The sequence below is a fragment of the Trachymyrmex cornetzi genome, unplaced genomic scaffold (genome assembly GCF_001594075.2).
Source record: "Trachymyrmex cornetzi isolate Tcor2-1 unplaced genomic scaffold, Tcor1.1 scaffold793, whole genome shotgun sequence".
NCBI lineage: Eukaryota > Metazoa > Arthropoda > Insecta > Hymenoptera > Formicidae > Trachymyrmex > Trachymyrmex cornetzi.
The window spans coordinates 302,121-316,982 of NW_017300128.1; the positions used below are offsets into that span (position 1 = coordinate 302,121).

Sequence of the window (14,862 nt, forward strand, 5' to 3'; positions counted from 1 at the left end):
GTTTTTAGTATTTCGGCCGTTTCATGACTCAAAACTTTAAAAGTTCTCAGTCTGGCAGTAGTCAAACCGTGTACACAAAAAACGTTGACTTGTCACAGGCGGCATTTGCTTTCGGTAGGTTCGATATAAAATAATGTTTTATGTAATAAGATCTAAAGGAAAAAATTAATACAAATTTATTTCCACAAATAGAAAATTAATATTTTTAAGTTTTTTAAAAAGTTGAAAGAAGAATTTGTGAAAAATACATGAAAAGAAATATCTAAAAATTTAAAAACAAAAATCTGAAAAAGTAACTTTATTGAATTATCAAAGTAGGTATGTAGGGCGCTCAAGCTTGCTAGAATATCAAAACTTTACAGCACTGCTCTCGTCGTGTTTAAGTTTCCTATATAATTATTTTGATGATCCAACAAAATTATTTTCAAGTCTACATCGCTAACTAAATTTTTAAACATTTAGCAAATGTTCTTTCGTGTATGGTATGTTCATTATAATTACATACCACCATTATATTATAATATGTATAAAAAACTTATCCGCTTATTAATTCATATTCGATTTATTCCTAATAATCTGAATCAATTTAAATACAACTTCATGAAAAGAGCGAAATCATTACGTGAAGTATTTCTTACAATTCAGAAAATTATTACAACGGCTTTCATTTCCATTGATAACACAAGTACTTTTCTCCACGATTGAATATGTGTAATTCAAAGAGATTTGTTGTCCGAAAGTTCCAGCTTATTCGAGCAGAAAGCGGCACGTGTTGTCGGTCATTCGCGGTATAAAAATCAAGAGGAGTTTTATCGTCGTCCGCGTTGTTCGTGCTCGCGTTGTTAATTTCCAGACAGACAGATAAAAAAAATTCAGTCGGGAACGCGTATCCGCCCCTGAATGACCCACAGCGAGACAACGACTACTATCGGGTCCATTATGTGTCGCAAATAAAGCGATATCGCGTTTGCAGTTTTACAGCACACGATCTGTCCGTCGCTCTCAACGCGAGCGTACTGATCGTGGAGACAGGACTGACAGCTGCGCGAGTAATACGGCGCGATTTTTTGCATCTTCTGCATTTCGATGCACCTACACGCGAGAAAATGTCGCGGAAAATCACCTCGTCGTTGTTATTGTCATTGACATCCTCAAGCTGCAGCTCCTCGCTCTTGTTATTCTCGTGACCATTTTGCTGCGGCTTAGCGTCGGAAATCTGATCATCCACTTTGTCCACCGTCGTTGACATCGTCCCTTCCGAATATCTAAAACACGCAAAACATCACTTAAAATCTATTCAACGAAGGCAGACACAATGTTGATAAACCTAATCTGATGTTACACAGTAAAAAAGGAAATGTTAATTTTAACATTTTTTACATGTCCCAGGAGATCCACTCTAAATTTTAAGTTAAAGTAACTCATTCGTCTTGTGTTATTTATTAACGAACTAGTAATGTTAAATAATTGACACAATACTTTACATTTATATTTGTTATTTTGACTTTAAGGATGATTTAAAACTAACATATAAAATAAGTAGAGTACATAGAAGAGTAGTTGCAGTAACTCGTAAGAAAATGTTAATAAAACATTTTTGTTCGTATAATGTGAATGAAAAAATTCTTAGATATTAAATTGACTTTGAGATATATAGATTAATTGAAACAATTGTATTAAAAACACTCAAAATAATATTCCATTTTTAATTGACATACGCAATTGTTAAGTTAGAAAGGTGACATGAATCTAACACATCAAAATATTACAAAAATAATAACATATCAGTTGTATGTTGATTTTACATTAAAGTTATAATCAAAATGTGGTAACACAAGAAAAATTCTACATATAGACGCACGATTTTTTACTGTGTAAAGATACACTTGATTTACCAAAGACATAAAGCGTGGCCTTACCATCCGTATCTAAATAGTACATCAAATGTGGTCAACAAAAATGAGAGAAAGGAAGCATGAATACAGCCAATCTCCTTCTCTTTCTAAGATATTGTGATTGGTTGAATAGAAAGAGATAGAGATAGGTCGTCTTTTTACGTCCTACTTTTTTCTTTAGTTTTTGTCAACTAATTTTACGCATGGATGGCGCAGTTCATGCTTTATTTATATCTTTGACTTATACTCTGAAAGAAACATAGTAGATCTACGGAAAGAATGGTTTCGCTAAATATTTAAAAATTTAGCTCGATACAGAGAGATCTGTAAATAATTTTATTGAATTATCAAAATAATTATATAGGACGTTTAAACTGATTGCTAAGATGTTAAATTCTTGCACAAAAACCAGTGCTTTTAGCTGCATTGGTTATCGGGTTTGAATTCATTATATATATAATTATTTTGATAGTCCAATAAAAATATTTTTTAGAGCTGTATCTATCTAAATGTTTAAATACTTCAGCAAAATTTGATCTTTTAGTGTAGTTAACTTATAAAGGTAACAATTATACTATAATAAGATTTATATGTAGAATAAATGTATATAGTTGAATAAACTAATGTACATAGTTTAATCAATTATTTTCTATTTGCAATAATTATAAAAAATTTATCTATTTATTATATATAATATTGTTATGTAATTATTATAATTATATATAATGTATACTAATAAACATAGAGAATCTAAATTATTTTCTTACTTGTTATGTATACTAATTACATATACAAAATTTGTATGGTTGTCACTTTTAAGACTTTTTAAAATTGCTACTATTGTCTTTTTCTCTATAAGTGTAGGGTAAACTTGGGTAACATGGCCATCTTTAAAATACAAAAATCATTTTTTTAAATTATTTTTAATAGCCGTTAATATAAGTTATATTTAACGATTCCGCCATATGGAAAAGATACACCAATATAACACTATTAAAGATAACAAAAATTAAAGTATGTTTTTTGCATTTTAAAGATGGCCATTTTACCCACAAATTTACTCTCAAGGGGGTAACCACTAGCTGAAATATTGTCCCACAGATTACATGATTTCATCTGATTACAAATAATTTTTTTCACTACTATGAAGTAATTTGGTAAAATATACGATTTTATTTAATATTATACAATGATTTCTCGTGGTTGCATATATAATTATCGGATTATATATAGAGATTTTATATAAATTTTATAATGATTTCGAGAATTCTGTCCCACGATTACATTAAGTGGTTACTCTCGTTTACTCTATATATTAATGAAAACTTAAAGAAGATCACATTTAGCGACTAGAATAGGAATTAACAAATATGGCCCGCCACTTATTTTATTATGATTTGCGTAATCATTATTACATTTTGAAATTTATTAATAAAACATTTGTTTTTCTCGAGTACTATTGCAAAAATGAAGATATTACATCTTGTAATCGATTTGCTAATGCGATGTTTTTGTCCCCAATGTTTATCTATTATACAGTGATATCTATTACGACAGTTTTGTTTGAAATGGACGATAAACTAAAAAAAAATGTCTTGATAAATTACGCATCGTCTTATTAATACATAAGAATCTCTTACTAACTTTATATTCTTTTTGCAAAATTTTACAATAACATTCCACAATTCCACTGAGAATAAGTGCCCAGGATTAATCTGATTCGAAGGAATGCTTCTCTAAAATAACATGAATAATTTAAGCGACGTATATCTACTGTATCGTAATGCAATAGAACTTGAGTGTGTGATTCCTGTCATTCGCATCAACGTCCAATCAGTTTAAATTCATTTTTTTAAAAAAGATTAGATATATAGATTTCACAAACAGATTGCATGTCGTTTTATGGCATGCTCGAATATACAATATGTTCATGAAATAAATGATGTAATTACATTAAGAAAAAAGTTATAGTAATGATAAAAAAGCAATTATTTACAAATGGTCGATTTTCCTTGGTCAGTTTTGTTAAAATTGCAAAATATGATATTTTTTTATTATAGGAGTAAAATCGAAGATAATTATGACAAAATACGACAAGTATTAGGTCGGTAGGAAAATAATGTCGATTTTCCGTATTATAAAATGATGGTTTCCTTTTCCAATATATTCTGCAATATTTGCGATTATACCATTCGATAGAGCAAAGTTTCAGCTTTAAGAATCTACTTTTTTTTTATTGCGATATAATGATTTTTAACGGAATGAAAAAACAATCAAATTCAGAATGCTCCTTTTACTTAATCCGCGAGTAACTCAGGAACAAAAAATCGTAGAAACATATTTAAAAAATGATTTTGTAGGGAAAAGTTCGAACTTTCACGTTAGATAGTCAAAAATTTTCTCAATTTTTTTTTGGCACGTGACATACTTACAAAGTAAGAAGAAAATTTTTCATTTTTTTAGCTGGTAGTTTTCTATATGTAAAAATTACCAAATTCACATAAACTCAAAAAATATAGTAACCATTCAAAAGTAGAGATTTCAGGCTTTAAAATCTTTTTTTAAATTTAAATTTTTATTATTTTTTAATGAATTTACAGCTGCTCTTAGTAATAATCAGAAATCTTAATAGTACAATAAAACACAGAAAACCGACATTATTTTTCTATACCGACTTAATATTTTCGATTTATCTCAAGGAAAATCTACTTAGTTTAAATCAAAATCATACCAATATAGATAAAAATTATCTCTTTGCATTACGCTATCTGAAACATCTTACATTACATAACATCCAAAAGATATTGTAAGAAGACTCAAAGGCAAGTCCGCCATTTTCTTCATATTAACACAATAGCCCTTTCTTTTCCTCACGTGTGCATATACAAAGTAATAACATCAAGATAAAGGAGTGATTTAATTGTTAATTCTCTCTCTCACTATCGATGAAAGTGAAGTGTTGAACTGTTTGATGGTCACATGACGGTAAGTTTTCGTAGTAGTTTTGACTCGCCTTGATCTTTCGAAATTCAGCTTTTCGTGATCTTTGTATTCAAATTCAACCGCAGGCATAGTGTTTTCGTTATATGACACTTGATAGACGTTTAAATGATAAGAGCTACTTGAAGATATGTTACATGAGCTGATTGTTTATTGGTGTCATCATTAATTGTTGTTAATTCTGGAATTTAATAGCGACAATATAGTCGATAGCTAAGATTGCAATTCGTTATCAAGAACAGTGAATAAACAGAATTTATAGGATTAGATGGTTTTGAAAGTTTCGTTATCGCAATCAACCGTTTTGCCATTATGTTAACAAGTTTACTTTTAGAAATGCTTTAATTAATTCAAAATTTTTCGTTATCGAGAATTTGATTAATTGATTTCTTTATCGGGAAATTATTGTTTGATGACGCGTGAATTAATCTTTAATTAATCATTATTAGATATTTTCAAAACTAATCTTAGAATTAATGAAGAAAATTTAGTAAAAATATTACTAAATGTTTTACTATTTATTTATTTTTTTTCTTAATTCTTGAGATCTATAATTTCAATTGCTTGCAGTTTATTGATTCTTAGTGACAAAGTTGGCTCATTTGTGATTAAGAAAGTATAAATAGTAAATTAATCAAAAAATTTTCAATCTCACATACACAGAGAACATAATTCGAGATAAATTTATACCCTATACGATTAAATAAAAAAGGATTAAAACAATCAAAATCATTCAAGTTTTACTTATTGATTGAATAGATATTTACAAAAAGTCAATGGAAATTATAATTATAATAATGTTTTACACATTTAAAATACCGAATCTATCTTGTAAATCTCGAGTTTGTCTTATAAATCGATGATAAGATAAGCTAGCTCAAATCCAATTAGATAGATATATTAATATTAAAAATATATTTAAAAAATATTGTTTGCTGTGATTGAGAAGATGTTTAAGCAAAATATTTATATCTTATACAACATACAAATAACTTTAATTCAGAGCATTCTTAAATATTCGATACCAGTTTCATTGCTTGACCGATTGCGTCAACTCCTTCTCTTTCTCATTTTTTCCTTTTTTTACTTTTTATGGCGCCTTGCAATATACATGTGATTATGCTGTCTGTGTCTCAGATATAGTATCAAAAACGATTAAAAATTATGACCTCATCTTACGCGCATATACATGCTACTTGCAAAAAATTGTATTATGCACAGCTTCAACAATTATCACGCAAACAGAATCGTGTAAACTTTCCTAATGGATAACTGATACATTTATTTTTAGCTGACTTCGCTTATTTTATTATCTGCAATGATCTGAAAAAGGAGAAAGTAAATTCGGTAGTAGAAACTGCAATATTGTTTTCTTGCTGTCCTTGATAGATTCTATCTGATCACAATGACGATTTTGGTCATCGATAAAATTTTTTTTAATACAGATATTTCTATTTAAATAAATATAATTAAATGTCCTTAAATTTTCAATATAACAATAGAAAACAAAAGTATATATAATAATATTTTATATTAATATATCTTTACTATATCTTAATTATTATATATCTTTAATATTTTATTACTTATTATATGATATGCTATATAGATATTGTATATACAGTATTAAATTATTTATTTATATTTATATAAACGTTATATATTTTTTACTTGGACATTGATATAGATACTAAACTGTGTCTCCCACCATTAATCTAATCGTATAATTAGCAGAATATTTTCTGATTCCTGTTCTGATCAGCATTATGAGACTACATGTGATCGATTTATGAAACTAATTAGGTATACAACTATGTAAAATCCAGATTATGACTTATTCATCGGCTGTGCTATTTCAGATACAATCAGTAACACAACAGACTTATTTTCGATTAGATAAGTAGATAAGATATAGATTATTATCGTACTATTTGCATATTATATCGATGAGTGACATTGCATAATAGACTAAGTTTTCTATCATGATTGAGTTTGCTTCTCTCGAATAATTTTGTAGACTATTTATCACACAGTTTATTTACTCCACGCTTTTACTGCTTTACTTGTTACAAAATTCGGTTTGCAAAGATTTACATTGATGAAGCAAAGTGTATATACGTATGTCACACATTTACATATACGCGTGAGATATCAATGTGATGCTTTAACGCAAAGATCCAGGCGTTATTTGTAACAAAGAAGCGCGTAATTAGGACAGAGGAAAAATTATGAAACGAGATAATCGCCAACTCAAACACGTCTCCATAACAATTGCTCGTAATAATCGCTGCTACAGAAACGAGGGTAGTTTTTGCAAGAACCGATGATTAACTCTTCAAATACCAAGATAAATCATTATCGACGCGCAACGGACAATGCAATTCTGTTAACACGCTGATAAATTATGCCCGTAAGAGTAACTGTCAAGTGAGCAGATATCCTGTTACTTTTTACCAGATAAAGTGCCAATAAAGCTCCGCGATTTTACGCAAAGTCATAATCGCCACGTGAAGCGATTGCGACTTATCGATCGGCAATAAATTACTGCCACTTCAAAGGGAATTATCACTCGTAAGGGGGTAATGAATAGATCAACATCCAGTCAGAGTGATAATTGTGAAGAGAAGCTTGTCTAAGAAACAGGAGCACGTAAACTGAAGTACACAAGTTATTGTATCTTTCTAGAATAAAGAAGATATGCACTACGTTTCCGACACGCGAAACGTATCTCATTAATTTGTGTGCTTTTAACGCCGAAGAATAACAATACGGTATTGTGATCAATCGATTTATAAGTGGAACGAAGTAATATATTGTAATGTAATCGCGAATGCAAAGTGCAGCGCCAATATATTTTTATTGGTAACCGAAGTAATTACCGCGGAAGTCGGCAAGAAGTAATTAGCGCATAAATGCGATATTGTATCTATAATAACAATATGTATTCTTTTTGCACAAAGTAGTTCTTCTCCTTTATCTATTTAATGATATTATTCCAAAACTTTAAGAAATAAATATTATTTCATAAAATATCTTGTTTATCTGATAAACAATAGAACTTTGATCTGTAAATATAGAAATCAATATGGATCATAACAGGATTATTTAATTTATCTTAATTCTCTTATTTATATTATATGGTTATCTTAAAATGTTTCATTGATTTGCACTGTATCATTTATTAGAATTATTGTGATATTTTCTGAAGTACTTTTTAAAGATAAATTATATAAATTTTATTAGAGATATGAATTACATAATTAATATAATTTATATAAATTTAAATTACATAAATTATATAAATTTTAATAAGTACTTTCATAAATCTATAAGCGAAACAATGAGGCGATTACACTACTTTCAAATATATCTCGGTACTCAAACAGAGATATTTCAATAATTATTTAAAGAAGAGTCGTTACTTTTTCACCATAAAATACTACAAAAAAAGCATTTGCGAGCAATATCTTATTATTAGTGTCTAAAAGTCATTTACTCACCACAAGCTTACTTTATGACCCTATAGATTTTCACAAGATCTTTCGTTTGAACGACTAATTGAGTATCGGGGAAATTAAAAACGAAGTAAATTATTTCCTAGATCCGCGATATGTTTAAATTGCTCGGCATTCACGAGAGATAAAATGTTTTTTAATGGATTGCATAATACACACTAGGAATTGTGTCCCCTCCAGGTACAGCAAACGACTTTACAATGATAAAAGGTATTTCTGCCTTCCACGGTCTGACTCTTTCCGCATCATTGTTATTCCACACCTTCACTCGCTCAATTTTTCCGCATGTAAACGTGACGATATAACGTAAAGATAGCAAAAATCCGATTTCCGTTCGCTCAATCGCATATCGATAAATATTGATATTTACATGCCGACGCTATCGCTGCATATTTGCAATAATATAATTATCGCGAGAGCGGCGTTCTAATCGTTCTCCGGAATTTCGCAAATATTGTTACAAAAATCTTAGCGATATCGAGATAGATTCTTTGCGGGTGGTTAGTAAATTATTGACGATAATATTGCACGATTATATTTCAACATTACGAGATTTATTGCGAAATTTTTCCCTAAAGTGGAAAAATTTCAAATTTCGTAACCAGACAAACTTCGACAAAGGTTGCATTGCAAAAATGTATAATAATTTCAACTAAATTAAAATAAAAAAACATGATTGTATATTGATTATTTTACTCGTCTGCAAAAAGTTTCAGTCACTTCCTAAGTAGATATGTTAATAATAACTCGGAAGCGCCGCGGTTTTTATCTATCTCATGTTAGGTCTTTAAATTCTGTTAATGTGTCTCATTGTACCGTCGAAAATTACTCCGAATTTGTTGATTGATCGGAATTCCATTGACTCATTTCGTGTCGTGAATAAGATGTAAGAAATAAATCACGGCGGAGCATAGATAATAAAAAGAGAGCAAAAATGATAAAATTTCGATGATAACGCTGTTATATATCTGTATTTACAATTTAGTGTTTTAGCGTAGAAAAATAAACAAAACGTCACTTTCATTTTTCTCTTTTAAGGGTAGGATTATAGCTCGTTGACATTCTGAACTCATTTGACATTACATTTTTCATCTTACTGTCGATGAAAAAAAATATCGAACCATGTAGTTAAAGGCCAAAGTTTACGAGAACTTATTTTACGTTTTCGATCTACATTTATCTGCTGGCAATATATTCGTGTCTCGTGATAATGCACGTCGGAAAGCCGGATTAAAGTGCTACAGAAATAGTCACAAACAGGCCAATAAACCACGTTTCTGTTTCTCACGTCCGCGTCGTTTTCCAGTGTGTCCTTTCTGGTCTTTGTTTCCTGCTGATGACGAATCATAAAAGATTTTTTCAAACGTGCAGATTAGACGGAAACTTTATAATGCAGTTATGGTGACGCGGTGGAATAAAAAATGTTGCTACAGTTTGTCTGCAGCTTTTTCAATACAGCTCGTAAATGTTGCGCACTCTTTAACGATTCGAAATTTGAGATTTATAATAAATTCGCGGAGTTGGACGCACTAATGCACACTGGTGCACATTAAAGCTGTTGCACACTGATTTAATCTGAGTAAAAATGAAATGCAATATTTTGAATCATAAAATACATATTTTATTTAACACTACAATAAAATATATTGATGATTTCACAATTTAATCGGTTTCTATATTTATATTAAACTATCTTTACGTCAATTTGTGTACGCTTTAATGTACATCAATACGCACTGAGTGCATTCAATCGAATTTGCTACTAGTTTTAAAGAGATTTATCAAATAATCTATCAATGTAGATAATTTCAAACTCATTCTTTTTGAGCATAACTGATACACCAGTATAATAATATCGACATTAAATAAATAAATAATAATTATTTAGTGTATTAAAAATAAAAAGGATAAAAGCCAATAGAACGAGCAACAATAAGATCACAATATTAAAATATATTATTAAAATTACGACATGTATAATCTAATAAATATTACATTTTTGTATTAGCATTCGAGGCAGACTCATGATAAGTTAAGTCAAAACGTTTTATTTTAGTTAAAACAATTGAAATATAATATATGCATTTTAATACTGTGATATTTTATTGTTGCTTGTTTCATTGGCCTCAATCCTTTTCCATTTTTAAATAAATTAATAATTTAATATTAAATATGAAATATTTTACTATTGAGAAACGAGAAATTTTTGTGCTCTTACGTCAAAAAAATATATCATGCGTTATTATTTATTCAATGATAGATTGTATACAATCTATAAATAATCTTATATATATACCTATATATTTAAAAAAAAGAGTACTTTTAAAAAAAAATTTTAATGTGAAAAAGCATTTTGAAATATTGCAAACGTATAAATGAATTGTATATATGATTATATACATATATATACACATATATATAATATATGAGTATATATAGAGTATATAATTTTTAAAATATTCAAATTTATAAATCGAAGCTAGCTTTATTTTTCATCAAAACACTGAAAAAAAGGATTGGCTGCTGTAGAATTACAAATTAGATGGTAAAATATGGCCTATTAGATGGTAAAATATGGCCTAACATTTTTAATTGTCTGCAACAGCCAATTTTTTGTTGCAGCCAATTTTTGGTTGCTTTAGCCTATCTGCAATGTTAGTATAGGATAAGCTAACGCAACCAAAAATTGGCTGCTGCAATCAATTAAAAATGCTATGCTATATTCAGCCAATCTTTTCTTTCTGTGTGTGTGTGTGTGTGTGTGTGTGTGTGTGTGTGTGTGTGTGTGTGTGTGTGTTTGTGTAATATTTACTAATATTGACAAATTAATCATGTCGTTTGGATCCTTTACGAGAATTTCGTTCGTCTCTAAATTTAGCCTCTTGTTTTTGTTTTCAGTCATCGTATCTTTTTAAGCATGTTATGCAGAATAAAATGACATGTGGTGCAACAGAATTATCAGGTGCGTGCGAAAGAAACATCAATTAAATAAAAGACCTCCAAGTGTAATTAATTTTCAAATTCCTCACGTATCGAGACTCGACATATAAAAAGGAAATTTAAAAAATTCGCATCTATTACAGAGAGGGAATCGGATGACATATATCCTTACTATATTAAAGATATCTACGATCTTCTTAATTCCTTAGTCACAATCTTGCGTTTCGACATTCCGATCAAACTCTACAGTCTAGAACTACAGTATTGAAAAAAACACCTGCACGCGAGGACACATTTCAAATTCATGAAACCTTCTACTGGACACCTGCGTCTTGCAAAAAAAATTTTCGCTCGAAACCATTACTTTTTCACGGTCACCCATTCGGTTTTCACGGTAAGCTATTCGTGCAACCAAATAATTCCATTTGCGCGAGATTTTGTTATTTTTAACACATCCCTAAAGATTGTTATATTTAATAGAATAAAATATATAAAAGTTAAGATAAATACAAATGCAAATTAAAAACGCAATGTTTAGATTATTTATTATTAAGGCAATTTAACGGTATCGTGTCTTATTTCGAGCTTTTTAAATAGATAACTTAGAAATAATATATTTAAATAGGTAAGATGCAAATAATTCAATTTATTATTAAAGAATTATTACACATACAAGCAAAAATTTGGATGTTAAGTTCATACAAGTTTCTGTTATATTTTCATTTAAAAAATAATGATATCAGAAAATTGTATTATTTTATTCAATTCAGATATATAATTTTTTCAAAAAATATATGAAATCTCTGCGTCAATTACAAATATAACATAAAAAATGTTTTTTTAAACATTATTGTCATACTACTTTTTTTAAAAAATAAAATCAAAAAGTGCAAAAAATTATATTCCAAATTTATTACAAACCTTTATTTTTTAAAAATAAAATCTAAGATATAAATAAGATCAGAAACTATATCGATTATTTTCAACAAAAATTTTTTCTTTAAAATGATAGGACAGAGAGGATTTCGCGACTCGTAATTTATCTCATTGCATTGTATTTAAATTTTCTGCAATGTAAACTCTACATCGGATTCTCGAGATCCTCAAGCCGTTGCACCGCCATGCGTTGGTATAAAAATACTTTGGCTCTAAAAATAACTATAGAGAGCAGATCACACTTTCACAATATACAGTAGCAAAGATATATTATATGTTAATTGATAACTATACTGATGAACTCTGTCACTAGATATGCAATGTAATAATTACTTCTCGTGATATCATTAACCACTCTTGACACGTTATTTAGTATTCGGAAACTTTTAGGCCATTTATCATATCAACGTAAAGGTATTTTATTTATTTTCTCGTTAAAGGAGATATCTCTGAACCAATTAAAAATGATTAATAAAGCGTATTATAAAATTTCCTACGGAAAGGAGTGGAAAGCGGTTGAGAAAAATGATATCTTTTTTTATCGTCGTACAAAATACCACGTGTCGGACTTAGAAATAATCTAAAATTCGCAAATATTAATTCTTAATTCCTTAACTTTTTACCTAACAGTTATAGAAGCGCGGAGGAAGCAGTCTAAAATATTAATGAAATTTAAAAGGTTCTGCCTGAAGATCTTAGATGTTAAAGCGTGACCTTTCCGATGACGACATTGACTTTTCCCACCACTCGCTCTTAGCACCGATGACATAAAAAATGCTCTATTCTCAGTATATCAGTGTTTCCTTGCTCCATAAAAGTTACCCAAATATAGCAATAGATACCAAATAGGGTATTTGCATCTAAGTGTTTCGCGTCACTAATTAGATCATATATTTTCCGATGATAACCGATCGCTGCTGAATTTAATAAGTGTTCCAAACGGTTGTACAAAAACGTTCGTGCCTGTCGACGCAATCGGCGAGTATGTCGCATAATTAATAGCTAACTCGGATGTCGCTTTTTCGTCATCGATTTTCCGCGGTCGAGGTTCACCGGAAAAAGAAACACGCGCATTTACGCGCGGAGGCGCGTTCGCCACGTGCGCTTGCGCATCCTGATGAGCGCGGGAACCGCTTGCGTAGATAGACCGCGTTCCACGTGGTTCATCCAGATCCATCATCCTTTCTCACGTTTAATCCAAAAAAAGGACAGGTATCAAATGGACACATCACGATTGGACAAGAGCCACTCATAACGCTTCTACAGTAGAAAAATGCTTTAGGCACCAGGTGCTGTGACTCTCGTGCCCGCAATCATGCGTCTCCCATCCAAAAACACTCCAACGCACTTTTTGGCTTTCGTCTCGTTTTTGCGATACAACTAGGCGGAACGCGATCGGCTTAAAAATCGAGTCACGTTACCTCTGGTCCCGCCGAAGTCGCACTGTCACCGATGTGAATTCAACAATTCCAGCTTGTCGAGAGGAAAAGGAGATCTCGTAGGCAAGACACGCCGCGCGCGCGCGTGTGCATATGTGCGTGCGTACGCGTGTACTAAAGAGCCGCGCGCGATGTGACTTGAACGGAAGGTCTGCAACTGTCGCGACTTCGTTATACCGGGTGTGCTCCACGGGTTCGCAGTCGTTTTAGCGATAACGACGGGATGCGAGATTGGCCCGTTTCAAAGTGGAGGAATCGAGACTATGCTCTGCCGTCGATACCGCCGATTCAGATATTGGTGGGATATCTTTTCGTGTGCTCTCTTCTCCCTCGTGAATGTTCCCCGACGCTTCTTCGCGGCTAAAGTGTACGATATGCGTTAGCGACAATTTCAGATCGCGATATCAAAGCGATACGAAACTCGTCGGTTTTTTTTTTCGGGATTTCTTTCAATATTTTAGCTGATCAATTAAAAGAACAAGCATTCTCGAACGATTTTGCTGAACACTGAAAAAAATTTATTAAATTTTAATATTTGTTTGAAAAATACTAACTAAACAATTATTTTAGTTATAATAAATAAATATTTATTCAGTAAAAAAGATGACATTTAAATCAAATTCATGATTTTTGTACCAAATAAATGTATAATAGTACTAAATATTTATAATAGTATATAATTATATAATTATATAATTATATAATCGTATATAATTTATAAATGTATAATAGTACTAAATATTTACTAAATGTACAAATAAATATTTATTAAAATGTAATACATTTTTTTTGCAGTGAAGTATTGTATTTAAAAATTAGGTAAAGTTAAAAATTTAGCCAAATACAGATCTGAAAATAATTTTTTTGAATTATCAAAATAATATAGGAAACTTAAACGATGAGAGCAAAATGTCAAAACTTGTTACAATATTTCTCATCAAACTTGAATTTTCTACATAATTATGATAATCCAAAAAAATTATTTTCAGATCTATATCTGTCTAAATTTTTAAATATATTAGTAAAAATATTCTTTCCATTGTACGAACTTTTTGTCAAAGAATTATAACTTCTTTTTCGAAATATATACGTCTGATTGACAAACTAATAAATTAGCACTAAGTGAAAACATGATTA

At 30.1% G+C, this 14,862-nt stretch overlaps 1 protein-coding gene across 5 annotated transcripts in view; it reads right to left on the reverse strand.

Moving 5' to 3' along the window:
* The window catches only part of LOC108768399 (monocarboxylate transporter 3), a 32,318-nt gene that overhangs the window by 10,061 nt on the left and 7,395 nt on the right, over positions 1-14,862 (reverse strand). For 4 of the 5 annotated variants that reach the window (XM_018518809.1, XM_018518808.1, XM_018518811.1 and 1 more), the window contains one exon: positions 1,124-1,265. In XM_018518809.1, the coding sequence (XP_018374311.1) occupies positions 1,124-1,249 (126 nt within the window). In that variant the 5' untranslated portion in view covers positions 1,250-1,265. Of the gene's footprint in view, positions 1-1,123; positions 1,266-13,707; positions 13,930-14,862 lie in introns of those variants that run through there. The other variant, XM_018518807.1, reaches the window with a different exon arrangement.